Source organism: Mytilus edulis, chromosome 11 (assembly GCF_963676685.1).
Source record: "Mytilus edulis chromosome 11, xbMytEdul2.2, whole genome shotgun sequence".
Classification (NCBI taxonomy): domain Eukaryota; kingdom Metazoa; phylum Mollusca; class Bivalvia; order Mytilida; family Mytilidae; genus Mytilus; species Mytilus edulis.
In genome coordinates this window covers 22,223,789-22,251,165 of record NC_092354.1, presented here as the reverse complement: position 1 = coordinate 22,251,165, position 27,377 = coordinate 22,223,789, and the positions used below count along the sequence as shown (strand labels likewise).

Here is a 27,377-nt window from a genome sequence, read left to right as displayed (position 1 = left end):
CACATACAGGATTTTCACAAATACTATCAATATTCAAACTAAAATCTCCCTCATCATCTTTACTTGCATTTAAATTTTTAAAATATTCAAAAAAGTGTCAATCTCTACCTGTGGGTTATCTTTTCTTTAACTTGAACATTTGTGAAGTGTATTCCAAAATGCTTTTGTGTTTGTTTTTGATAGTGATCGAAGCTCTTTTGCGCAATTTTCTTGGTATTTTTTATAACTCTTATTAAGGAGTTGTCGGTATTCTTTAGCCTTCATATTCATCAGTGTTTTGTTATCAGCAGTCTTATTTTTTTTGTATTTCCTTCTTGCTCTGTGAAACTCATCACGCATAATCTTGCATTCTTTTTTAAACCATGGTTTGTTTTGAGTTGATCTTTGGCGCTGTTTGCCCGCTGGTCCAAATGCAGTTGAAGCCGTATCTAAGAGTACATTTCCGAGTTCACTAATTAGGTCATTGACCTGTAGTGGTGTAACGGATTCCGTTTGAAAATTTTCGAGGGTGTGTTTGATTAAATTCAATGCATCCGTGTCATCGCTGAGTACCTGTGTAAACTCGTGTGCTTTGTTTGTGTTCCATCGAACGTAAGTGTTGTTTTTCTTATTTTGTTGATCAGTGTAATTTTTGTGTGTAATGCATAAAGAACAAGAATGTGTCCACAGTACACGGATGCCCCACTCACACTATCATTTTCTATGTTTAAAGGACTGTGAAATTGGAATAAATTCTCTAATTTGGCATTAAAATTAGAATGATCTTATCAAAGGGAACATGTATACTAAGTTTCAAGTTGATTGGACTTCTACTTTATCAAAAACTACCTTGACCAAAAACTTTAACCTGAAATTTGCACTATCATTTTCTATGTTCAGTGAACCGTAAAATTGGGGTCAAAACTCTAATTTGGCATTTAAATTAGAAAGATCATATCATAGGGCACATGTATACTAAGTTTCAAGTTGATTGGACTTCAACTTCATCAAAAACTACCTTGACCAAAAACTTTAACCTGAAGCCAAAAACTTTAACCTGAAATTTGCACTATCATTTTCTATCAGTGAACCGTAAAATTGGGGTCAAAACTCCGATAGTAGAGGGGCATTATGTATTCTGGTCTGTGCGTCCGTTCGTCCGTCTGTTCGTTCGTTCGTTCGTTCGTCTGTTCGTTCGTCCGTCTGTCCCGCTTCAGGTTAAAGTTTTTGGTCAAGGTAGTTTTTGATGAAGTTGAAGTCCAATCAACTTGAAACTTAGTATACATGTGCCCTATGATATGATCTTTCTAATTTAAATGCCAAATTAGAGTTTTGACCCCAATTTTACGGTTCACTGAACATAGAAAATGATAGTGCAAATTTCAGGTTAAAGTTTTTGGTCAAGGTAGTTTTTGATGAAGTAGAAGTCCAATCAACTTGAAACTTAGTATACATGTTCCCTTTGATAAGATCATTCTAATTTTAATGCCAAATTAGAGAATTTATTCCAATTTCACAGTCCTTTAAACATAGAAAATGATAGTGTGAGTGGGGCATCCGTGTACTGTGGACACATTCTTGTTTCCAATAAATTTATCCTGATGCAATCTGCCATTTGCAAAACATAATGAACATCGTTTGCATAACTCTATTAATTTTCTGCCGTAATTGTTAACAATAATTTTGTCCTCATTATACCTTTCAAGGGGAATACCCTTTTTAATAAAGTTATTTACACACAATGTATTTTCATTCATAATTTCAGATGCATTAACAATATCTAACATATCGAACAGATTCTCGTCTATTTCTACAATATCACTCATATGTCCTGTTCTTGAGTTAAAATCACTAACAAGAGCAATATTATTTATATCATGAGAAAAAAATAGAAGTTCTTCTTCTATCTCAGTGAATGTTTCTTCTGAAGAATACTTCGAATTTTCAGGAGGGATGTAAATACATCCAAATAGAAATTTATTGCTCATCAAAGTTTTAGTACAATTTTATGAAAATTCCACCCACTGAACAAATTCTGAGTCTGACTTCAAAAATTTCAGGCAGTCAGAAAGTGATTTTTTAAATACAACGACTATACCCTCTGACTTTTTCACAAATTTTGTTCTATTTTTTGCAAAGTAGTTGTAACCATCTGGTAATTTTAACTCGTCAAACTCATCAATTTTAGTTTCAACAAATATCAGAATATCATAATTTTTAATCAATACATCAAAATCTGGATTTAAAAGTTTTGATTTGATACCACATACATTTAAAAAGGTTATTTTCAAAGTATTATGAATGTCAGTTAAATGACCGTAATCAATGTCTGATGCGTTGTCCTAATAATCTCCATCATTATTGGGTAACGGTTGACCTGGAATTGTAGGCGGGGCTTCACAACGGGCGTCAAGGTTGTATACTTCACCATCTACCAGGAGTTTATCGTACACTAGCTTTGCGTGTCGTCTTTGCCTTTTGAATTCCTTCATTTTCGGAATGAGTTTTTTACGCCTCTCATTTATTTCAAGCGGTTATTGCTGGTATATAGAAAATTGTGGTTTGTTCTTTAATTTACTCGCAGCTGCTCTGTTAACACGTTCATGGTCACTGAATCTAGTAAAACGGGCAATAATGCTTCGTTCCTTGCAGTCAGACCGCTCACCAAGTCTGTGCAAATTTTGGAATTGTATATCTCCAACATTAGGAATTTCCATTTCTTCCAAAAGAAAAGACCTCAATACATCTTCTGTATTTTCCTCATAGCCATCTTGATTTCGTATACCACCAAAAGTTAAGTTGTACTTCATGGAATGAGATTGTAGTTCTACAAATTTTTCTTTCAACTCGAAATTTTCACTTTCCAATTTTCTTTTTGATCTTTCAAGATTCCTCACTCTATCTTCGATCTGATGATGATGATTTTCTTGTTTACTTATTGTTTGTAAGTGTTTCTGCTGAACATTTCTGATATCATTCATTTCATTGCTCATTTTGGATATGTGGTTTTCAAATTTCTCAAATTTCTCAGCAAACATATCAAGCAGATCTAATTTAGACAGTTTGTCGTTCATTACGTGTTTTAGGCGTTGTAATCTGTGGTTTGTGTCGTTGATATTGCTGTATATCATTTGTGGTGTGATGTTAAGGATAGGCATAAGGCTTTCAGTTTGGACGGATGATGGAACAGAGGGTGGTAAAAACTGCATCGGAACAGGTGCCGATTGTTGATAATTAACAGAAGATTGAACTGGTAGGGGGGGTGCTCTGCAGAACTGGCCGAGTACAACTTTGTTGAAGTTGGTTAGTCTGATTTGGACTGCATGTAAATGTCTGATTATTGTTCACATTGTTGTTTATAGGGACTTCAGTATAGGATCCATGTAAAGATTCATGGGCTTGTGTTAGAACTTGAGATATGTTCATATTGTTTTGATTGTTTTGGTTCGTCGCCATCTTGGAACCTGTTTTATAAGGTGGAGTCAGACCTGATTTCGTATTATTACTATTTTTTCGCTTCTTTCCTTCCATCAAAAATCATATCATTCGTTCTATTGTTCATTTAAGTTCACCATCATTATCAATTTGGTTAAGTTAAATACTTTTAGACACCTTTACTTGCATTTTTTTCGGGAGCTATCCCACAGTCAACTTGTTCATTCCGCCATATTTGATACGTTTATTAGATATATAGAATTATATAGAACACATGATTGTGTGGTGTGTATATGATGTGCCATTAACTTTTATCAGTACAACTCACTCCATAAGTGGTAAGAGTATATTTATTTATAGTTTAGCATTTATATTATATTGTAAACATGACTTACCTCCCGTTAATTTGGAGCTTTTAACGAATCAATAATATTGACATCATAAGTCTTTATGATTATTATATTTGCAACTTTATGATTGTTGCATGATATTATGTAGTTAATTATTATACGTATTATATATTTTAATGAAGTCATTATTAATAAATCATGTAGAATAGATGTAACATTTATTATATACCGTTTGTAAGGTAAACCAGTATTGAATACAAATACACAGATACACGTAAATTACTTATTAAATTCCGATTTGGTGTATAGTCAAAGGTCAAGCAGTTGTAATATTACACGTGACACCCGATGATAATTTCATAGAATATAAACATTGAACAATTTCTACTTGCAATACATTTTACTTGCTACTGAGTTGATAACGGTTAAAGGTATTATTTATTATAATTCTGTATTATATATAAATCTGTGATATTTTGTAAAAATATATATTTATGTTTATACGAAATAGCTTGTTATTTATATATGTTGTATTGCTATTTCAGACTTGTTATTTTATCTACTGGTACAATAAAGCATCTGAACCCTAAGCTCTTGTCGGGGTTATTCTTTAGCATAGAAAACCACCTACTACATATATATAAGAAAATAAGAATATTAAACGAATATCTTAGCTTTTTTTCAAGAAGTCACTGAACCTTGAAACTGAGGTAAGTGGCAGTGCACATATGACGGAGAAAATCTTCACAATACTAGGCTTCTTTATTCAACAAGTACATAGTATGAAGTCCCAAGTCTTCTACGTACTGAAATATTACGTTTTTAGCAGTTTCTTAAAGCTGCAGTGACTGTCACTGCTAGATCACTATTCCTTTGTCAAGCTTTTTGAATCAAAAGTTGCAGATTCGACAAAAATGTGAATTTAGATTTCAGTTTTCAGGTTTAATATACAATTGAATGATCTTATATCCTTTTATATGAAATAGTTTTTTTCTCAGCATTTGTTCATGCATCATATCCAACATTTCCTAATGCGGTTGAATACATATATGTGTCTGTAAACTCATTAACAAACTAAATCCTCTATCACAAACATCACATTTATAAGGTTTTTCACCGGTGTGTGTTCTCATGTGTTTTCTTATGCTCTGTACACTAATAAATCCTTTACCACATACACCACATTTATAAGGTTTTTCACCGTTGTGTGTTCTCATATGGGTCCTTGTGATCTGTACACTACTAAATCCTTTACCACATACACCACATTTATAAGGTTTTTCACCGTTGTGTGTTCTCATGTGTTTTCTTATGCTCTGTACACGACTAAATCCTTTACCACATACACCACATTTATAAGGTCTATCAGCAGTGTGTATTCTCATGTGTTTCTGTAAGCTTTGACTATGAGGGTAACTTTTACTGCATTGGTCACATTCATACTTTTTGTCACCAGTATGCAAAGTACTATGTCTCTGTAAGTGACCATTCTGCCTAAACCCTTTACCACATACATCACATTTGTAAGGTTTATCTCCAGTATGAGTTCTCATGTGTGTTTGTAAGGTAACATTCTGCCCAAACCCTTTACCACATACATTACATTTATAAGGTTTATCACCAGTGTGTGTTCTCATGTGTTTCTGTAAGTTACCATTCAGCCCAAACCCCTTACCACATACATCACATGTATAACATGTATAAGGTTTATCACCGGTGTGTGTTCTCATATGGGTCCTCATGCTCTGTCCAACACTAAATTCTCTGCCGCATACGTCACATTTATAAGGTTTATCACCAGTGTGTGTTCTCATGTGTTTCTGTAAGTTACCATTCTCCCCAAACACTTTACCACATACATCACATTTATAAGGTTTATCTCCAGTATGAGTTCTTATGTGTCTCTTTAAACCATCATTTGTACTCAGTTCTTTATTACATGTATCACATTTAAATATGTTGAAAATCTTTTTATCAATGTGTGATCTCATATGCGCCTTCAGATTTGTGCCATTACTGCAACGTTCACCACACACTTTACATTCAAAGTCGTTTTCGGCAGCATTTAAAATGGAGTGTTCCTTTGACTTGTCTGTTGTCTTAACCTCACATGAGTTTGAGATGGAGTGTTCCTTTGACCTATCTGTTATCTTATCAAGGGAGATTATCATGGAATCAGCTGTATTTACGTTGTTAGACATTTTATTTGTATCTTTTCTTTCTCGTCCACTTCTTACATTTTCTGAGTGAACTGGAGTCTGATGAATAAATAAAACACATTTAACATAGCTGTATATAAATCAATTTATCATGCAATCAACCAACTAGTGTACAAATAAACTCATCATAAATACCAGGATTAAAATTTTATATATACGCCAGACACGCGTTTCGTCTACAAAAGACTCATCAGCGAAGCTCAGATCAAAATAAGTTAAAAAGGCAAAATAAAATACGAAGTTGATGAGCATTGAGGACCAAAATTAAGTTTTGCCAAATACAGCTAAGGTAATCTATTCCTCAGTTAAAAAAAAACCTTAATATTTCAAAAATTCGACATAGAAATAGTTACTTAAATATAACCATATCAATGATAATTCATGTCAACACAAAAGTGCAGACTACTGGGCTGGTAATACCCTCGGGAAAATAAATCTCCACCAGCAGTGGCATCGACAAAGTGGTTGTAAATAAACTCATCATAGATACCAGGACTAAATTTTGTATACACGCCAGATGCGCGTTCGTCTACAAAAGATTCATCGGTGTTACACTTGAATCAAAAAAGTAAAAAAAAGGCAAAATAAAGCACAATTTGTACAAATAAAACTGTTGTGCGAAAACCAAGAAAATTGTTTGTGTGTGCCCCTTTTTGGCCTTTTATTCCTATACTGTTGGGACCAAAAACCCCAAAATCAAATAAACTCATCATTGATACCAACATGAACATTTTATTTTCACGCCTGACGCACGTTTCTCTTACAAAAGACTCATCAGTGGCGCTCAAATAAAAACAATGTTTAAAAGGCCAAATAAAGTTCGAAGTTGAAGAGCATTGAGGAAAAAAAATTCCTAAAAGTTTTGCCAAATACAGCTATTAAGGAAAAGTTTTAGTTTTTCAAAACTTCAAAGTTTCAAAGAGGTTACATGTATAACAATGTATAAACCTTGTGTTAAAATTTTGATTGATTTCTATTTACTTAATATTCTCAATTTATTATCCAGAAATCACCTGCCTCGGACGCCCCCGAGGACGACAACGACGACATGAAACCAATATAGTACCAAAATGTTTTGAATATTTGCGGTCGTATAAAAAGTACTCAAAAAAAATAGGGGTTGATAATTTCTATCAATATAATGTAAACAGACTTCAATAAAATAAATAGGGGTTGGTTATTTCTATCAAAATAAATGAATAATTGCAATTGTATTAAAGACATACAAGAGTTTTAGTATTCTTTTCCTCATAAAATTAATCAAAACATAAACAAATCTCATCTTGGTGCCCTTGAAATATACTAAACTAGTTACAAAACCAGATGCTCCACGGTTAGGGCAAGTATGGACATAACATTCAAACTGGATTCAGTTCTAACTTTGGATTGTGATTAAATAGTTGACACAGCATAGGTTTCTGACACAGAATGAATGTGGTCTAATGAACTTTAAAATGTTTTGGCCTTTGAGCAATTCACTATGTTGTTGAATATTAATCCTCTCAAAAAACATGTTTGAAGAAATTTTCTTTTTATTTATGAAATCTGAAATGAGAACAATTGAACAACCCCCTACCTAACCCATACCCCCCCCCCCTTTTCCCCGATTTTTTTTTCACATCCCCCTTTCCTTTATTCCAAAACTGATCTCAATTCAAATTTCTAATGGAGTTTGCAACAATAACTAATAACTACTCATTTAAATGCATCATAAAATATTAAAATGTAAAAAAAAGTGCTTGTCATCACTGAATGGTAAAGATTGTTTTAATTTATCAGTTGGTAGTAAAGGTGAATATACATGTACAGTGTATGCGTATTGTATAAAACAATGATTAAAGTTGATTCAGTTACTATTCTGGACAAAGAAAGATAACTCCAATACAGTAGTTCAGGGAAAGCTTGTTCGCGACCTAGAATTCTGAGTGGGTCAAGCGTTTAATTAAAACTCATGCGAGAATATACGAGATTTGGTTGAACTGGGGGCAAAGTCATATATGGTACACATCAATATTCGGTGTTTAATAGGCGTTTATTAGGACGCCTGCCGCTTTCCCGTTTACCTGTGAAGTCGTTGAGTGTCGTCTGTTTTTTGTTTGTTTATGTTTATGTGTAATAAAGTAAAATAAGTAATATTTTGAAAAATTTCGGGACATAGTGTTTAAAAATTACGGGAGAAAATTGGAAAAGAAAATTGAAATTACTGCTTGCAAAAAGCCAAAACGAAATGTTTGATAAAGAAGGAACGAGGTCCTTCAAGTCCCTGGAAGCTGTTAAGAACTTTGAAGAAGTTTATGTGCAGAAATATAATTTTTTGTTGATTGAGAATAATTTCCAGAAACATGCTGGCGTAATGGCATTAATTGCCAAAACAGTATAGCATACAATGGTGACACTTCATAATTTATTCTCTTTAGCCTTTTTTCGGGAGAATATAGATAAACAATCTAAACCATATGATTGTCATGTAAGACAGAGCTTTTTGAAAAGTTGTTGCTGGTCATAACACATAGTCGTAATGAATGATATTATGCGATGTATTCAATAAAAAATAAACATCATGGCCTCATAAATGTTATGTTTTCAATATCATATAAATAATCTGACCGTTAAACCTTGGTACAGTATATACGTTCCTTGTTCAAACCATAATAAAAATATAAAGTTCCCATAAAATCAAACAGCTACAGCTGGCGTCATATGGAATTAAAATCTTAGCAAAAAGGCCGCACCCACTTATAAGATATATAAATGTCTTTACTCTGACTGTTGCATTTTGAACACACGAGTTAAAGTCCAGCGCAATATAGAACAAAATAGTTTCAACATTCATATATCATTATCATGATCTTGACCAGCATGGATATGCATTTAACTTGCAATTGGACGATTAAAACAAACGGTTATTGACGACTGCACGAAAACCTTCACTTCAGACAAAACATGAAATTACTGGGCCCAAATCAAAAATCTAAGAACATGTTTAGATTCAGCATATCAAAGAAGCCCAAGATTTCAATTTTTGTTAAAATCAAACTTAGTTTAATGTTGGCCCTTTGGACCTAAATGTAGACCAATTGGAAAACGGGTATCAAAATTTAGAACCTATATAAATTCAACTGGGCAAATAATAAAAAATCTAAGTACATTTTTAGATTCAGCATATCAAAGTTCCCCAAGGACTCAATTTTTGTTCAAATCAAACTAAGTTTAATTTTGGATCCTTTGGACCTTAATGTAGACCAATTTGAAAACGGGACCAAAAATTAAAAATCTACATACACAGTTGGATTCGGCATATCAAAGAACCCCAATTATTCAATTTTTAATGAAATCAAACAACGTTTAATTTTGGACCCTTTGGGTCCCTTATTCCTAAACCCCCAAAATCAATCCTTACCTTCCTTTTTTTGTCATAAACCTTGTGTTTAAATTTCATAGATTTCTATTTACTTATACTATTAAAAGTTATACATGTTATACCTGGCCACGTCCACTTATATTTGTTGTCTATCTTATAAGTTAAGGAATGTATCTCCCTCATGCAAAGCTCTGATTTCTTTCACGGATTTGGCTATACTTTTTGGACCTTTTGGATTATAGCTCTTCATCTTTTATATTAGCTTTGGATTTCAAATATTTTGGCCACGAGCATCACTGAAGAGACATTTATTGTCGAAATGCGCATCTGGTGCAAGAAAATTGGTACCGTTAATTTTATTACTACCACTGGGTCGATGCCTCTGCTGGTGGACTATTAGTCCCCAAGGGTATCACTAGCCCAGTAGCCAGTACTTCGGTACTGGCATGAAAATACTGATTTTTTTTGTGTTATTAAAATTTGCTGTTACAAAATATTTGAAATTATTATAAATTAAGGAATGTATCTCCCTCATGCATGTCATGTAAAGATTGAATGAAAAATCATGTAACTAGTATGCACTATGATGGGACCTTGTTCCATGTTGTAAATTGTATCATCTATATAACAAATTTGTAAAACCAAGTGTTTTATTTTGTTACCAGTTTACTGAAGGAAATTGCCTCTTCAATATTTTGTTGTGGAATTGAGCTCTTATGATGCCTTGAAACATTTTTTTACTTAATTGAAAACTTCTGATATTAACTCCGATTTCATATAAGTTTACCTAATATTTTTACATAACTACATGGAAATTCAAATGCAAAAAACATTTAGTCCAATTTGACTTTGATGGATGACATAAATAAATGAGCCCAATTAAATTCAAAATGGAAGTTAAAATCAGATTTATTTATTGACAAATTGAATAAATTTTGTTTTCCATAAATTTGTGTATAAAATATGTGCTTTCTATATTTAACTCTTTATTAACTTTGAGCCTTATGGCTCATCAGTATAAACAAGTACATGTTCAGTGTAAAAACATACGGCATAATATTACAAACAATATGCATAGTACACAACAGGTGATGTCATAAGTTTCATCAATACAAAATATCTTTTATTACAATAAACTTAATCTAAAGAGAAATGTATATACTTTCCTAAGTTACAGAGCTGTTTTGTGTTTTCACCTGACAATAATTCTATTACAATGTAGTTTTTAATTAGATCAAGTATGAGGGCCCTCATGGGGTTTTTGATTATGTGATTACTTGGCCGTTTTTTTAATGATTATTTGATTATTAAGCCAAATATTTCATGATTATTTGATTACCTAGGACTGTATTTTTAGTTTATGATTATTTGATTACTAAAGATAAGCAAATATTTAATGATTATGTGATTATATTGGCAAAAAAATGGTGATTATGTGATTACTAGGACCCCCCATGAGGGGCCTCAAGTATTAAAAAATTTACAAACATATAATGACAATCAACCACTTTTAACTTTATTGATATTGTTATCAAGACACCTATTGTTTATTAAAATAAATGGAATAGGCCGGAAAGACGAACTATGGCTCTGTTTCGGTCCGGTGCACTACCCCTTGCCTACGAGATCGGCAGGTACTCCAGGCCGCCCATTCCGATAGAAGAAAGACTCTGTGTGTTTTGTTACCTTGGTTATGTAGAAAATGAAAAACACTTCCTTCTTGAATGTGAACTTTATAGTGACTTACGGTATAATTTATTTTCCGAATGCTCTAAATATATTGATCACTTTAGCAATCTTGATATGGACGATAAATTTATACAAATCATGAACTGTTCAAGTATCCAACACTATTTGTGTAAAATGTTACATAAGTTTTTTATTCGAAGAAAATTATTTTCATAACAAATTTATTTTAATCAGAATTTACGTTCTTTAACGTAAATATTTTTACCAGTAGAAAATTTTAATACAGGCAATAATTTTTAAGCTTTATATTACATTGTATACGTCAATTTTAATCATAGTCCAGAAATTATTATATATTCAGATTTTTAATTTGTTTTTAAAAACTTTGATATAAGAAACAATTTTAATGAGTAATGTTTAGTTGTTTTAACTATTGATCAGTAATTGTATAAAGTTTTATAATGTTAGTGTCTCATAAGTCAGTATTTATGGCTGGATATTGATTGTTTTATGTGTAAATATTATAATTGTTTTATATGTTTTATGGCAATCAATATGTGACACTTTAATAAACAAATTTATTTATTTATTTATTTAATGGAAGTAGTGATTAACACCTGTAAAAACATTAATGGATGTGTCAATTATGTCCAAACAGAAAATAAAATTATACCTAATTAATTTGTCCTTTTTTGTTCAGATTTTTTGTTAATTAGGCAGTTGTTTAAAATTTGTAGAAAAAAATAAAGATATATCTTTTACATAGGGAAAGGACACTTGTCTATAGATAGCTATTTTATCAAATAACCCATGTTACACTGTACTTGTCTATAAATTATTTAAATAAGATAAATAAATTAAGGCTTTTTAAAAAACAATCACCAAAATTAGCTTTTTTGTGAGGATAAAAGGTTAGAAAAAAACTTTGATATTGCACTATACAATGTAATCATAAGTAATCTAAAGTAATCATGATAACTTTAAAGAAAAGTAATCTAATGTAATCAATTACATATGAAATAGGGTGTAATTGTAATGTAATCGATTACATTTTATTAGCAAAGTAATTGTAATTTAATCGATTACATTTTAAAGTAATCAACCCCATCCCTGCCCAAGTCAGGAGCCTGTAATTCAGTGGTTGTCGTTTGTTTATGTGTTACATATTTGTTTTTCGTTCATTTTTTTTACATAAATAAGGCCGTTAGTTTTCTCGTTTGAATTGTTTTACATTGTCTTATCGGGGCCTTTTATAGCTGACTATGCAGTATGGGCTTTGATCATTGTTGAAGGCCCTACGGTGACCTATAGTTGTTAATGTTTTTGTCATTTTGGTCTTTTGTGGATAGTTGTCTCATTGGCAATCATACCACATCTTCTTTTTTATATTATGGTGCAAAAACCAAGAAAAATGCTTATTTGGGCCCCTTTTTGGCCCCTAATTCTTAAACTGTTGGGACCTCAACTCCTCATATCAATCCAAACCTTCCTTTTGTGGTCATAAACCTTATGTTTAAATTTCATTCATTTCTATTTACTTATACTAAAGTTATTGTGCGAAAACCAAGAATAATGCTTATTTTGGCCCTTTTTTGGCCCCTAATTCCGAAACTGTTGGGAACAAAACTCCCAAAATCAATCCCAACCTTCCTTTTGTGGCCATAAACCTTGCGTCAAAATTTCATAGATTTCTATTAACTTAAACTAAAGTTATAGTGCAAAAACCAAGAAAATGCTTATTTGGGCCTTTTTTGGCCCCTAATTCCTAAACTGTTGGGTCCAAAACTCCCAAAATCAATCCCAACTTTTCTTTTGTGATCATAAACCTTGTGTTTAAATTTCATTAATTTCTATTTACTTATACTAAAGTTATAATGCGAAAACCGAAAGTCTTCGGACGACAACGACGACGCAGACGACAATGACGACGACGCCAACGTGATAACAATATATTACGATCAAAAAAATTTCAATTTTTGCGGTCGTATAAAAACACTGAATCATTCTATATCAAATGAAGAAAAATTATCAGTTTAAAGAATGCAACCGATATTTTGTATTGTATTTTCTCTGGTATACTTTTAATTTCTAATGAAAAACAGCATATATTAATGAAGAACGTCAAATACAAAAATTCAATGTCGGTCAATAATTTCCATTAAAATGAAGAAATGGTTGCATTCTTTTACAATTATAGTTTATGTATTTTTAAAAGAAAATAAGAGTTTTGATATTATTAGTTACGTAGGGTCCTATTGACCTAATACGGTATATATGGGGTCAGTAAATTCCATATATATATCGTATTACGTCACTAGCACACTATGTAACGAATTCATCTTACAGACTATCTCAATGTGTAAAATTTAGACTTGTGATCTATCATAATGAGCAAGCCAGTCTTAAATACTGTTAGCATTAAGAAACTACTTCCATTGATCCTACAAGAATAACCAACAATAACAACTTGTTAGGAGGTGATACCTAAGGCCGTGTTCACATTGACCTAAACTCGGTGTTGTGTTAGTGTAACTCACACATAAACTAAACATAATTACGTTCCCATTGATAAAACTCAATGTTTACATGTAGTTTAAATCATGTTTTGTCTACATGCAGTCGAGAGTCGATGTAGGCCTTATGTAGGTTAAGTGTACACAAATTAAACTATGCATTCAGAACTTTAATTTTCCCGTGTATATTTAAAAAAAGATACGATTGTTATATAAAATTGATACTTACAACACTTATTTATATAGTTCTTTATAGAAAATTTGTCGAAACTTGATGTTTATTTGTTCTAAAAACACCTCACGTAGATAAACCCTAATATCAAGACCATCACCATTGCCGAACACATAATTAATTTGAAAAGATCTTCCCGAATCAACTGGACGTACACACTGACAGAAATATTTGTCACTGGTCTTCACTCAAACAACGATTCGCTCATAAATGCATTACTAAAAAAGAGTGAGGTTAATTCTTTGTTTGTGTAGTATTTAAGATCCGTTAAAATACAGTTAGAAATAAAAAAACAAAAAAAACAAAAAAACTCCCCCTCCTTTTGCCAAATACTCCTACGAGAAAAAAATACCATTTGAAACAAACAGAAAAGATCGAAATGTAGTGATCCTTAACATCACAATTCTTTTTCTTCGTCTGTATGCACGCTGTCGCAGCCTCCGTTTTTGATGCATAATCAAGACATCTTTAGACTACTGCAAATCATCAAAAATGACTTTCTGAAAGGAGCATCCACTTTATTTCAAAAAAAGGGGGGGGGGGGGGGAACCGAGTCAAAAATTTTCTCGCGCGAAAGTTTATATTTATTTTTTTTTCGATGGTACCAATTCAATATTTGACACTAATAATGTATGCGGAAACTTTTGATTCAGAATATTTGTTCATTCTAATCTTATGTATGACCCGATTTTTAATAATCAAATTGTGGAAAAATCCCCCCCCCCTTTTTTTTAAAGTCAAATAGTCGTTCCCAAACTGCTAAAAAAAGTTGTTCAAAAATTTGAATTCTGTTCTGCATGTTCTACTACGTAATGAACATTTAAAGGACATATAGTTTACAATTGTGAACAAAACTTATGTACAGGTAGCTAAACAAGGTGTATAGATGTAAACAAATTTAATGTGAAACTAGTGTGCATTACATTAAACCAAATGTAAACATTTTTACTGTACACGGCGTTTGGTGTGAACACGGCCTAACACTTTCACTAAAATTAAATTGGCTCGTTTAATTCTCATAAAATTTTGACAAAGTATTTACTTTGACCCTTTGTCAAAAATATAAAAATTTCAAAAAAATTGAATCAACCGTTTTGTCAGAAAAATTACACTGGTTATATAGCGGTTTGATATACACCAATTTTGATCATTGAGAAGCTTAATATTCCCTTAACAACACAATGTTATTTAAACGTTCAGCTGACTTTACAGAGTTATCTCCCTGTAGTGTTAGGTACCACCTTAATGAATTTATTTCAATCCTAATCATCAATTTTTTCGTCTGTTGAAACCTTAAAGATTTTTCTCAGTTCCGTTTTGTTTTTATAAAGGGACGTAACACCACTACTTACCATGTATGAAATAAGCCCCGCCTCCCTACTTCCTAATATGGAATATAAAGGAACGTAACTCAACTACTAACCATGTATGAAATAAGCCCCGCCTCCCTACTCACCTAATATCAAATATACACGGTCTTCACATGAACGCTTTTAACCAATCACATTCTTAGAAATGTATAGGAGGTAAGATATATATATTTATCATATGTTTAGTACAAAATACAGCAATTTTGTATATCTTATAAAGGTTCTTTTTTCCAGTCTGTATCACCTACCCTGTATCGCATGGCTAAACCTGTATCGCATACCCCATATCGCATAGCAAAACCCTTATCGCATACCTGGTATGACGTCACAATTCGAATGACGTCAACGTTTGACCTATGACATTCAGTTGCTGTATTTCCTTACTAAAATCCGTATTTTTTCCAAAAATTAATACCCGTGGTCTTTAACATATATTGAGAATGTAATAAGATTATAGGGGACATTACGATGTGGATATTATAAAGCAAATAAGGATGTCTATATAAAAAAAAAACAAGTCGGCTGGTAAAATACAGGAAAATCATAATAGAATTGAGAATGGTAATGGAGAATGTGACAAAGAGACAACAACCCAACCATAGAGCAGACAATAGCTGATGTCTACCAATGCTAGCTTATAAATTCAGACGATTTTAAAAATAAATGGATATCCCAAAAATCTGATTCTATTAAAATATATGATAAACAGAATAATACATGGCAAAATCCGTATGGCATGCCGTATCACCACTCGACCAATATCAGCCCTCGGGACCTTCGGCCCTCTGGACTGAAATTGGTTTTTCATTGTGATACAGCATGCGATACGGATTTTGCCATGTATTATTCTATATGTATCCGTCCAATTGGTGTATATGTATTTTCAATTTCGCTGTCAAAGTAACTCTCACATAGCTTATTTGATGTCTTTGACAGATTCTATGGTTCATCAATCACAGATCAGTCATTGATCAGTAAAGCATCCATCACATTAAACAGTTACGACAGTGGCAAATCCAGAAATTTTCATAAAAAGGGGGGTGTATTGACTACATAAGAGGGGACTCGTTCCCGTCATACTTCAGTGGTGACCCTATGTAATCAACCAAATTTTATCCAAGAAAAAAGTACCAAAACAGAAGATTGCCCGGCCTCATGAAAACCCGCTTAATCCGCCTCTAAACGCCTCATGTACATGACATTTTTAAAGATGATTGAACTGAGCAGGCTTTTCAAGTGGGTCTCGTTGGGGTCTAAGCGTGACGTGGGATTGCTGATTATGTATAAGGGTGACACATGAAAGTCAAATAATTATGTCGTGAAAACGGGAAATGGGGTCTAGTGGGACCTGGGAAATGACAAAAAAATTAGAATTGCTTACGTACATATATATATATATATATATATATATATATATAGTGTAAGCAGGATACAGGAATCTGATAAAACAGTAAGCCAGGATCCGAACCAGAGTTCACGAAAACTTTCAAAAGTGTCAGTCCTCAGGATTTCACCACCAAATTTTGCATAGGACTGACACAATTTTAGTATTTTTCAATAGATTGATAGTGAGGACCAGCAAATTTTCTTCAAGGACCACAATGGAAAAAAAGATTTCGCGAACTCTATGGGAATTATAGTTAACCAATACCATTGTAAACTCGTACCAACGTCAACTCTTACCACTAAAAAAAAACTTGTACTAATGTAAACTTGTACAACTGATAACTTGTACCAACTTATTTAAATGCATTTGATTGGTGTTTAATTATGAATATATACTGTTATTTTTCTCAATACCTCTTAAGTCTGTAAAATATAAAAACAAATTGGAATGTGTATTTTGTTAGGCATAAAAATATTATAATCTTAGGGAGCTACCATTTGATTTTTATGGGGGGGGCTAGGATGAAAAATTTTGTCCTGCATTTTTTTTTAGCTGTAATCTCTGTCCTGCCTTTTTATTTTTCACTCTGTTTGGTCCTGCCTTTTTTTTTAGTTTATCCAGACTTTTTTTTACCTAAATTGTCGTCCTGACTTTTTTTTTTTGCAAGTGTCTCATCCAGATCCTGCCTTTTTTTTTTACTCAAAACTCCTGTCCTGCCTATTTTTTTCAAATTTCATCCTAGCCCACCCCCCCCCCCCCCCCCCCCCATAAAAATCAAATGGTAGCTCCCTTACCGTCACTTTGATTTTCGTAGCTGTCAGGGTACCAGGTGCAGCTGTGTGGTTGTGCTGTATGGAAGGAGGAATGAAGACACCGTCTTTCTCATGTACTATAACACCACAGTGTATAGTCTTGTTCCTCACAGAACACTGCCAGATTCTAGCACCATTCTTCTCTCTCTAAAAGTAACAGAAAATATTTTATTAAACATATATAATACCATATATAGTTGACAAATAAACTTTGTGTTACAACATGTATGTTCATTTATATATGTAATTTAATGTATTTATGAATATTGACATATTTATTCCAAATGCATAAAAATCATAGTTATTCCAATTATCTATTTATCTAATTATCAATATTTAAGGATAATTCAAAACACAAATGTATTTCTTTGTTTACTCATGCCAGGCGCGGATCCAGAGGGGGGGGGGGGGGGGTTCTGGGGGTTAGAACCCCCCTTTTTTTGGACGATCAATGCATTTGAATGGGGACATGTAATTGGAACCCCCCCTTTTTCCTGGGTTAGGAACCCCCCCCCCCCTTTTAAAAATGGCTGGATCTGCCCCTGTATGCCATCTCATTTAATCCAATTATCAGATTATAGTAATTAAATAATTCAATTAAAAAGATCAAAGTATAATTATATCTTGTATAATAATTCTACAAACATAAAATAAAACATGTAATAGACATCAAAATTAAATAGTTAAAAAAAATGTTAATGAATTTCAAAGCATATACAATAAATAAATTTGATGTTCCTTTCTTAATGTTATTCAAATATACTCAAATAAATATAAATTCATTACCTTCAATGTGTATGAAAACCCAATGTTGTCCACCAATTTGGGCTTCCCTCGCTGTGTTGCATTGTCAATGACAGTGTATGTGACCGGGCCAGCTGGAACATCTTCATCATTGTCGTAAACTGAGTCATCTGCAATGTTTCTGTAAAAAAAAATTCAATCAAATTACATGCTGTATATTTTAAAAATACTTTGATACAAACTGAACATGGTATACAAATTATAAATAATTGATGATTATATAATCTTAAACAGTATAAATATATGAACATAATAAATCTCTTTTGTAATAATCTTGAACTGTACAAATACAAATTTGATGTAGATTTGTGTCATTCAGCAATCATACCACATCCTCCTATATCTAACAAATTCTTAAACGATATCAAACTTAGGTACGACGCATAATAAAGCAAGTTACACTAATCATTTTTCAAGCCGATATAAATGATAAAATCAGGCGCGGATCCAGAGGGGGGGTTCTGGGGGTTGGAACCCCCCCTTTTTCTTGGACGATCAATGCATTTGAACAGGGACATGTAATTGGAACCCCCCTTTGTCCTGGGTTAGGAACACCCCCTTTTTAAAATGGCTGGATCCGCCCCTGAAAATTAACTTACTCTTCTTCAACGTCAGAAGGAATATCAAAGGGCAGTTCTACGTTGAATGAAGCATGGAGACTGTCATCTTCTTTCTCTGTTTGCATAGGTTCTTCTGGCAGGTTTGGTTGCTGACATTGTCTGTTTTTAACCATCTGGCGGAAGTTATACCTTAAAAAAATAGCTTAGCGTAAAAAAACATCTATATGTATGTTATAAATATATTCTCAGATCCGGACATCCTGGCATTTAAATTTTTCAAGAGGTGATGCAGATAGGATTTCTCTAGATTTTTCATCTATTTGAAGGTTATGACTGATTATTTATATTGCTGATTACAGGGCCGTAACTACATGTACATTGAGGTAAATGAGGCAAATGCCTCATGTTTGAAATTTCAAAAAAAAAAAACTGAAACAAAAAGATTGTCAAATTGTTTTGACGGAAAGTGTCTTGCGAGAAGCCAGTTCTCTTTACTCTTCACTCTCTGGTGTAGCCCTTCATGTTTTTCGTGATCCATGTTTCTATTTTACTTTTAGTTATCAGAGTTGATGGTCTATTGTTTGTACTTCTATGTCCCGGGTTTGTCTTTTGTTAATTTATTGTCCTACTTAATGACTATAGTCTGAGTGTTGATTTTCATTTGTAAAAGTGTGGTTTTGCAATGTTGCATGCCAACCGATGTCCAGACAATGTGCGAGAAAATATTTTAAGAATATACGATGCTACAAGACACAGAAATGAATCGTCGTTTCTGCATGGAGAATTGAACTTGATATCAAAGAGAACAAAACTGGCTTTTTTCGTAGATAAAACTAGAAAGCTGACATGGTTTAAATTGAAATATGGTCACCAATTCCACAGTATAAAAAAAAATGAAAAAAAAAACAACAACAATGTATTGCCATATGACCTTTTACATTGAAGGGTTACCCTTGCATTAAGTCATGTTCAGACTCTTTTAACAGAAAAAAAGGAATATTGAGTACACGTGCACAGAACCTAATCGCACACAAAGTCAATGTATAGAAAAATACGAATGATCAATAATTATTGTTAAAGTTTAATTCCTGTTCTTCATCTTGATAGTTGCTGGATGGTCTCCAACAATAAAAGAATCATTAATATCGTAAAACAAGATTAAGATGGTCCCTAATGTCGACTTTAACAGTACTAGTACTTAAAGTATAATACTGCACTGTCACTATATTTAAATCTAGTCATAACAAAATCACCAAAGTCTAAGTACAATACAAGTCAAGAACAGACAGACAGACATATTCGGTATATTAAGGATTATGAGAATTGCGATTTTTGCTTTATCCATCATATATATATATATATATCGATCTTTTTTTAATGTTATCCCTAAAACCTGAAAGTCTTAAAATACAATGATTTTTTTTATTGCTATGAGACCAGAATATTGTTGAAAAAATAGCTCAGAATGCACGATTTTGCATTATTTTTCTCAGAGCGTCTGGGGGGGCCTTCAGCGCCCCGCCCCCCAGACCCCTCGTCAAAATATTTTCGCCACGCTACGCTCTGCGAATATTTTGCCTCATTTTAAAAGAGGCTAGTTACGGCCCTGGATTATTTTTTAACCAGAGGATATAGTATGATAAAAATCAAAATAGAGACATTATATAGTGTCTTTAACAATATTAAGTGGGTAAAAGTACTAGATTCAACTGGTGTCAATATATATCAATTAAATTAATTTGCATTGAAGTCTATGGAAAATCTAGAGGATTCTTATCCGCATCATCTCTCAACATTGTTTACATAACACAAATGCTAAATCATTGATTGGTCAGTTACATGTTGTGATGTCACTGCAGATCTGAGAATATTCTGCACAAAGATAAACATACCTGCCAACTTTTCAAAATGCCCATGGGGGTTTTGCGTGCAAGATGGCTGTCATAGTCCTGAAAAACCTTCAAGGGGCCTACAAATACATTTTAATGTTGTTTTTTGGCTTCTTCATACTTTTATAAGCCTAAAGTCATTGTAAAATTAATTGTTTTGTTTAAATTGTGGACAAAATTGCCCTTTCAAAATTTCAATTTGGGAGTCTCCATGGGGGAAATCCCCCGCAAATAGTGACAGTTGGCAGGTATGGATAAATGGAAAAAAATTGGAGACAGAACAAACTAAACAAGAATAAATAATGTTTTAAAAATCTATCTATTAAAATAAAACATCACTTTAAAGTGGTGAATATTGTTATTTACAATTAAACGGCTCTATCAACATCTTAAAATAGAAAGGAACACTTTGAAAAATTGTCTAAAGATCGAAAATTAATTCTATTATAATGTTAATATATTGTTCTTAAATTGTTTAATGGCACTGGCTACGGTTACATGGAAATGTAACAATAATAAAAATATTATTGTTACATAGGAGACTAAATGCCAGAATGCAAAGGCGGATAAGGAACCGATTAATTACGAATGTAACAATAATTACTGAGGCTACGGTTACATGGCGTTATTGTTACATGAAAAACAGCAATTTTGTCTAGTTTTGTTGCCTTAATCTTGCATATGTACGAAATAATACTTATAATAATGATAAATAATAAATATTATCGTTAACAAATGGTGTTTAAATTCGAGGAATACACCGTCTTTACATTTAAGTTTCAAGAACATTTGGCATTTCATCTGGAAAGTGCTGAAAATATAAAAACAATGCTTTCGGTCAGGGTTTAAGAAACAATTTAAAATTTCACAACAAAAACGAGGCAAGAAAGTTCCAAGAGGCAGAGGCAGACATACTACTCTGTTAAAGAAGATGTGAGGCTGTTCTCGAAAGCTATTTGGCATAGCTAGTCAGAAAACAAACATTTGATTTTAATTTCACATATAAAAATGTTTTTAATGAGCACCATATTGAATGACTTAACTTACATGCGTAATGGGTCTTAGACCCTCTGCATTTAAATGATGTAGATGTAGCAAATATGTCGTTGAAAGATGGCGAAAAAGAGTTGGAGACTTGGTCTGTGTCAATTCAAACTTTAAATTATGAAACGAATTGAATATTATGACCCATTGATATTCGTTTATAGGTTAAAATAACTTACCTTTGGTTTGGACGAGCTCCATCTGATTTTGAAACGAAATTACGTCCTCCGTGGATACATGTATACCGAAGTTCACAGTATTTTACTTCACAGTTAGCAAACTTTGTTATAGATGAATCAATTTTTTTAGAACTGCGTTTGTATAGCTGAATGAAATTTGTGTCCTGATATTGTTTCAGTTTTGTTTCAAACGAATCCCAAGTTTTAAATTTTTCACCCACAACAAAATTGGTCACAAGAATCTCTTCATCCATTGTGCATTGTATAATGACAGTAATACGAGTAGGTGTGCAGTTAAATACTTAAAGTGAACACTTTTCTCAGCCCGAGTTCTCAACAACAAACCATTGGTCTATATTTTCGCCTTTGGCACTACTTATCTAAAGTAATATCTTTAAAACACCAAAACCATTTATACGTTAGAAAAAACAATTTAAACACCATTTGTTAACGATAATATTTATTATTTATCATTATTATAAGTATTATTTCGTACATATGCAAGATTAAGGCAACAAAACTAGACAAAATTGCTGTTTTTCATGTAACAATAACGCCATGTAACCGTAGCCTCAGTAATTATTGTTACATACGTAATTAATCGGTTCCTTACCCGACTTTGCATTCCGGCATTTAGTCTCTTATGTAACAATAATATTTTTATTATTGTTACATTTCCATGTAACCGTAGCCAGTGCCTTGTTTAATTGACGTTCCATAGAAACATAAATTTTCTTTAATTTACATTGTTAAAACAAACTTATCTTATTTTAATACATGAAAAGTGTCTCAGATTTTAATAATCTTCCAAAGAATTTAGACATAATCAACATTGATAAACGTTATTGATCGGTCTGATATCAGCGAGTGTTATGATGATAAATTTTTGTTGAGAACGTAGTGCAGATTTCGAAAATTCCTCAGTAAAAAAATGTTATTTGCGGTGAACTTTTTGTTTAAAGTTTGAAATTATTATTTAAAGTAACAATGCTTACTTACAAGACTTGAAGTTTAGTGTAGACTGGTGACTGTGTGTATAAATAAATCAAAATAATACAGGCATGAAATCAAAGGGAGATAATCGCAAATTAATTTCTATGGAACGCCCATACAAGTAATAGCTTTTCTAAAAATCTTGCTGTGTTACTCTATATATGACTGTATTGGGGAAAACATCCAGTATGATAAAGGGGTGCCTATAAGTGCGAAACGAAATAGAAACGAAAAGAAACGAAACGAAACGAAAAGAAACAAAACGAAACGAAACGAAACGAAAAGAAACGAAATCAACATAAAACGGAACAAAACGAAATAGGAACCAACGAAAAGAAAAGAAACGAAACGAAATAGGAATAAAATTTAAATCAAATTGAATATTAAGCCGATTATATTTATTTTCTAGTTTGATACAATTTCTTTTAAAATTGAAAAAAAAAATTGAAATTCAGCGTAATTGTTAACATGGTTAACAAGCTGTGGTTTAGAAACGACTTAAACACAATATATAATATTTGATTATGAACTGTATACGTTATACTAGACAGACAGGATTAGGCACGGACCATTTAACTTTATTAGGGGGGCAGGCTTTATTTTTATCCTTGCCCTGATTTAGGAATAACTGTCCAGCAATTGGATTGAGAAAAAAACTTGTCCACATGAAAAGACCAGACCCCCCCCCCCCCCCCCCCCAAAAAAAAAGTCAAATGGTCCGTGCCTTAGTTGGTTTTAAACTTGTATTCTCCAGTGTACCATGAAACAGCCAGGATGACAACTGTAGGAACTTTAATTTTAAGAGGCCAGTCAGTGTTGCCTCACCTCAAGAAAAACCAAAAAATAGCGGAGAAGCAGCAGATAACAATTTTCCAAACGACAAATTCCTATAAGCCCCATTCCTAAGACCACTCTTGAAAGCAGATACCATCCGTTTGGTGAGAGAGTTAGCTAGGCGATATTAAAAGAACGTTGGAACTTACAATTGACGAAAGAAACATGAGCAAAACGAAGGATGTATACGTAGCTTGTCAAGCAAGATCTACTCGCCCTTTCGGAGTATCGGATATAGTACCCCTATGTCTGGTGCCTTGGTTCACATTAAGTTTGTCGTTAGTCTAAAATTTTGCATTTCCATGAGGATAAGTTTCTTTCGTCAATTGTCGTTTGGAAAATTGTTATCTGCTGCTTCTCCGCTATTTTTTGGTTTTTCTTGAGGTGAGGTAACACTATGTGTAGCTATAAGTAGTATGATTTTGTTTTTCTGTTCTTATTTTCCAGTGTTTATCAGTATTATTAAAAAAATAATTAAAGTGATCCGTAATTTGATTTCGTTTCGTTGGTTTCTATTTCGTTTCGTTTCGTTTTATGTTGATTTCGTTTCGTTTTGTTTCTTTTCGTTTCGTTTCGCACTTTATAGGTACCCTTGGTAGAATAGTATAATTGGATAGTTTGCGTAAAAATTATCCACTTTACGGAATTTGCAAAGTACATGAACAATACGAATCAACATAAAAAACTTGGTAGAGTTACCAGTAGATAAAACGTGACGGTACCAAAATTGCACCTATTTTGACAGTTTTTTCACCTACGTTTTTTTATGATCAAGACAAAAATGTCCATACTGTGTTTAATTTGTAGCCCTATTCTTCTTTAATGTTTAGGCAAACCAATTGAATTTTAAATCCATATTGGGTCATAAAAAATTGCTTGGAATCAACCTCCAAACTATCCATGATTCTGTAATGAGGAGTACCCAAATTGCATCCATGCTTAAATTCACATCGTCAAAAGTCTAATAACCGAGCTATTGTTTAATTTCTTCAAATATTTTGAACAATTGGATATTAGTCCATGCTTACTCTTCATATTTTACGAAATGGATACTTATATTATATTGTTTTTGGTAATTTTAAAAAGATGACGTTTTGATGACGTCACATGGTGACGTTTTCGTACATTTTGCTTTTTCAGTAAACAGTCCATCTGTTAATAAATACTGTGAACGTTTTGTGTATATCTAAATATGTTTACCTATGTTTAAAAACGTGCATAGTATCATATCATAAAAATACAAACTGTTTAGTCTCTAAGAAATCTTGTAAGATGCAATTTTTGGAGAGAAAAAAATGGCTTCCTACCTAACCACTGTCTCAACCTTTGGGTAGGGTTTGGGCAAACCAAAATGTTTTTAAGTGTGGCCTTATAAAACTTTAAACATAGATTACTCACTTGTTTTTACATGACGTGCTAGCGTTTATTGTTTACCAAAAGCTCTTTCAATTTCCAAACCAGGTACTCCGCAGGGCGCAGCTTTATACGACCGCAGAGGTCGAACCCTGAACAGTTGGGGCAAGTATGGACAAAACATTCAAGCGTGATACAGCTCTGAATTTGGATTGTGATCAAATTTTTGACATTACATGTTTTTTATTTACACAAAACAAATGTCAAGATTTTGCAAATCAATTAAAGATTTCTTCTTCAAACTTTTTAAATCTAAAATTAAATAGTTGACACAGCATAGGTTTCTGACACAGAATGAATGTGGTCTAATGAACTTAAAAAGTTTTTTTTTTTGCCTTTGAGCAATTCACAATGCTGTTGAATATTAATCCTCTCAAAAAATGTTTGAAGAAATTTTCTTTTTATTTATAAAATCTGAAATGAGAAAAATTTAACCCCCCCTTTTTTTCACATCCCCGTTTCCCTTTTTCCAAAACTAATATCAATTCAAATTTCTAATGGAGTTTGCAACAATAACTACTCTTTTAAATACATCATAAAATATTAAAATGTAAAATAAAGTGCTTGTTATCACTGAATGGTAAAGATTGGTTGGTAGTAAAAGTGAATAAACATTGTTTATTGTATAAAACAATAAAAAAAACTTCATCAGCAACATTTTATATTGGCAAATTTCCAATGAAGTTATTTACATAAAGTTATTGGCAAATAAAAATAGAAAATGACATCATAGTCATGTCTGGCAAATGTCCAACATACATTATCTTAAAACATTTTAGATAAGATAAGGAAAAAAAGCTTCATCAGCAACATTTTATATTGGCAAATTTCCAATGAAGTTATTTACATAAAGTTATTGGCAAATAAAAATAGAAAATTACATCATAGTCATGTCTGGCAAATTTCCAACATATATTATCAACTACTATTCTATACAAAGAAAGATAACTCCAATTGAAAATTAATTGCTATTGCACAATATTGTGCAATTAGATATTTCTTGCTATTGTGCAATACTGTGCATTTGAAAATTTCTTGCTATTGCACAATACTTGATATGGAATCCTGATTTGGACCAACTTGAAAACTGGGCCCATAATCAAAAATCAAAGTACATATTTAGATAAAGCATATCAAATAAGCCCAAGAATTTAATTTTTGTTAAAATCAAACTTAGTTTAATTTTGGACCCTTTGGACCTTAATGTAGACCAATTTGAAAACTGTACCAAAAATTAAGAATCTACATACACAGTTAGATTTGGCATATCAAAGAACCCATTTATTCAATTTTTGATGAAATCAAACAAAGTTTAATTTTGGACCCCCATTTGGACCAACTTGAAAACTAGGCCAATAATTAAAAATCTAAGTACATTTTAAATTCAGCATATCAAAGAACCCCAAGGATTCAATTTTTGTTAAAATCAAACTAAGTTTAATTTTGGACCCTTTGGACCTTAATGTAGACCAATTTGAAAACGGTACCAAAAATTAAGAATCTACATACATAGTTAGATTCGGCATATCAAAGAACCCCAATTATTCAATTTTTGATGAAATCACACAAAGTTCAATTTATGACCCTTTGGGTACCTTATTCCTAAACTGTTAGGACCAAAACTCCCAAAATCAAACCCAACCTTCCTTTTATGGTCATAAACCTTGTGTTTAAATTTCATAGATTTCTATTTACTTATACTAAAGTTATGGTGCAAAAACCAAAAATAATGCTTATTTTGGCCCCTTTTTGGCCCCTAATTCATAAACTGTTGTGACCTCAACTCTAAAAATCAATCCCAACCTTCCTTTTGTGGTCATAAACCTTGTGTTTAAATTTCATTGATTTCTATTTTCTTATACTAAAGGTATTGTGCGAAAACCAAGAATAATGCTTATTTTGGCCCTTTTTTTGGCCCTTAATTCCTAAACTGCTGGAACCACAACTCCCAAAATCAATCCCAACTTTCCTTTAGTGGTCATAAACCTTGTGTCAAAATTTCATAGATTTCTATTTACTTAAACTAAAGTTATAGTGCGAAAACCAAGAAAATGCTTATTTGGCCCCTTTTTGGCCCCTAATTCATAAACTGTTGTGACCTCAACTCTAAAAATCAATCCCAACCTTCCTTTTGTGGTCATAAACCTTGTGTTTAAATTTCATTGATTTCTATTTTCTTATACTAAAGGTATTGTGCGAAAACCAAGAATAATGCTTATTTGGGCCCTTTTTTGGCCCTTAATTCCTAAACTGCTATAACCACAACTCCCAAAATCAATCCCAACTTTCCTTTAGTGGTCATAAACCTTGTGTC

At 32.5% G+C, this 27,377-nt stretch overlaps 1 protein-coding gene across 2 annotated transcripts; it reads right to left on the bottom strand.

Annotated features, from left to right (window-relative positions):
* Positions 1–1,560: 1,560 nt before the first annotated feature.
* LOC139494691 (zinc finger protein ZFP2-like) lies at positions 1,561–22,922 on the bottom strand. Of its 2 annotated transcripts, none has more exons than XM_071282864.1 (5): positions 22,823–22,922; positions 18,751–18,900; positions 18,134–18,272; positions 17,330–17,494; positions 1,561–6,022 (listed from the first exon to the last, which is right to left on the bottom strand). In XM_071282864.1, the coding sequence occupies exons 2-5, from the start codon at positions 18,882–18,884 to the stop codon at positions 4,793–4,795; spliced, it is 1,668 nt and encodes a 555-aa protein (XP_071138965.1). In that variant the 5' UTR covers positions 18,885–18,900; positions 22,823–22,922; the 3' UTR covers positions 1,561–4,792. The 2 variants fall into 2 exon arrangements, with proteins under 2 accessions (XP_071138965.1, XP_071138964.1); XM_071282863.1 differs by having other exon boundaries at positions 22,819–22,921.
* Between the last annotated feature and the right edge of the window lie 4,455 nt (positions 22,923–27,377).

Excerpts from the sequence above, each read along its gene's own strand:
- LOC139494691 (XM_071282864.1), bottom strand. The coding sequence starts at position 18,884 with ATGGTTAAAAACAGACAATGTCAGCAACCAAACCTGCCAGAAGAACCT. Across the intron at positions 18,273-18,750 it reads CCTTCTGACGTTGAAGAAGA|AAACATTGCAGATGACTCAG; the intron begins GTAAGTTAATTT and ends TTTTTTTTACAG. Across the intron at positions 6,023-17,329 it reads CTACGAAAATCAAAGTGACG|ACTCCAGTTCACTCAGAAAA; the intron begins GTAAGGGAGCTA and ends TTTATTCATCAG.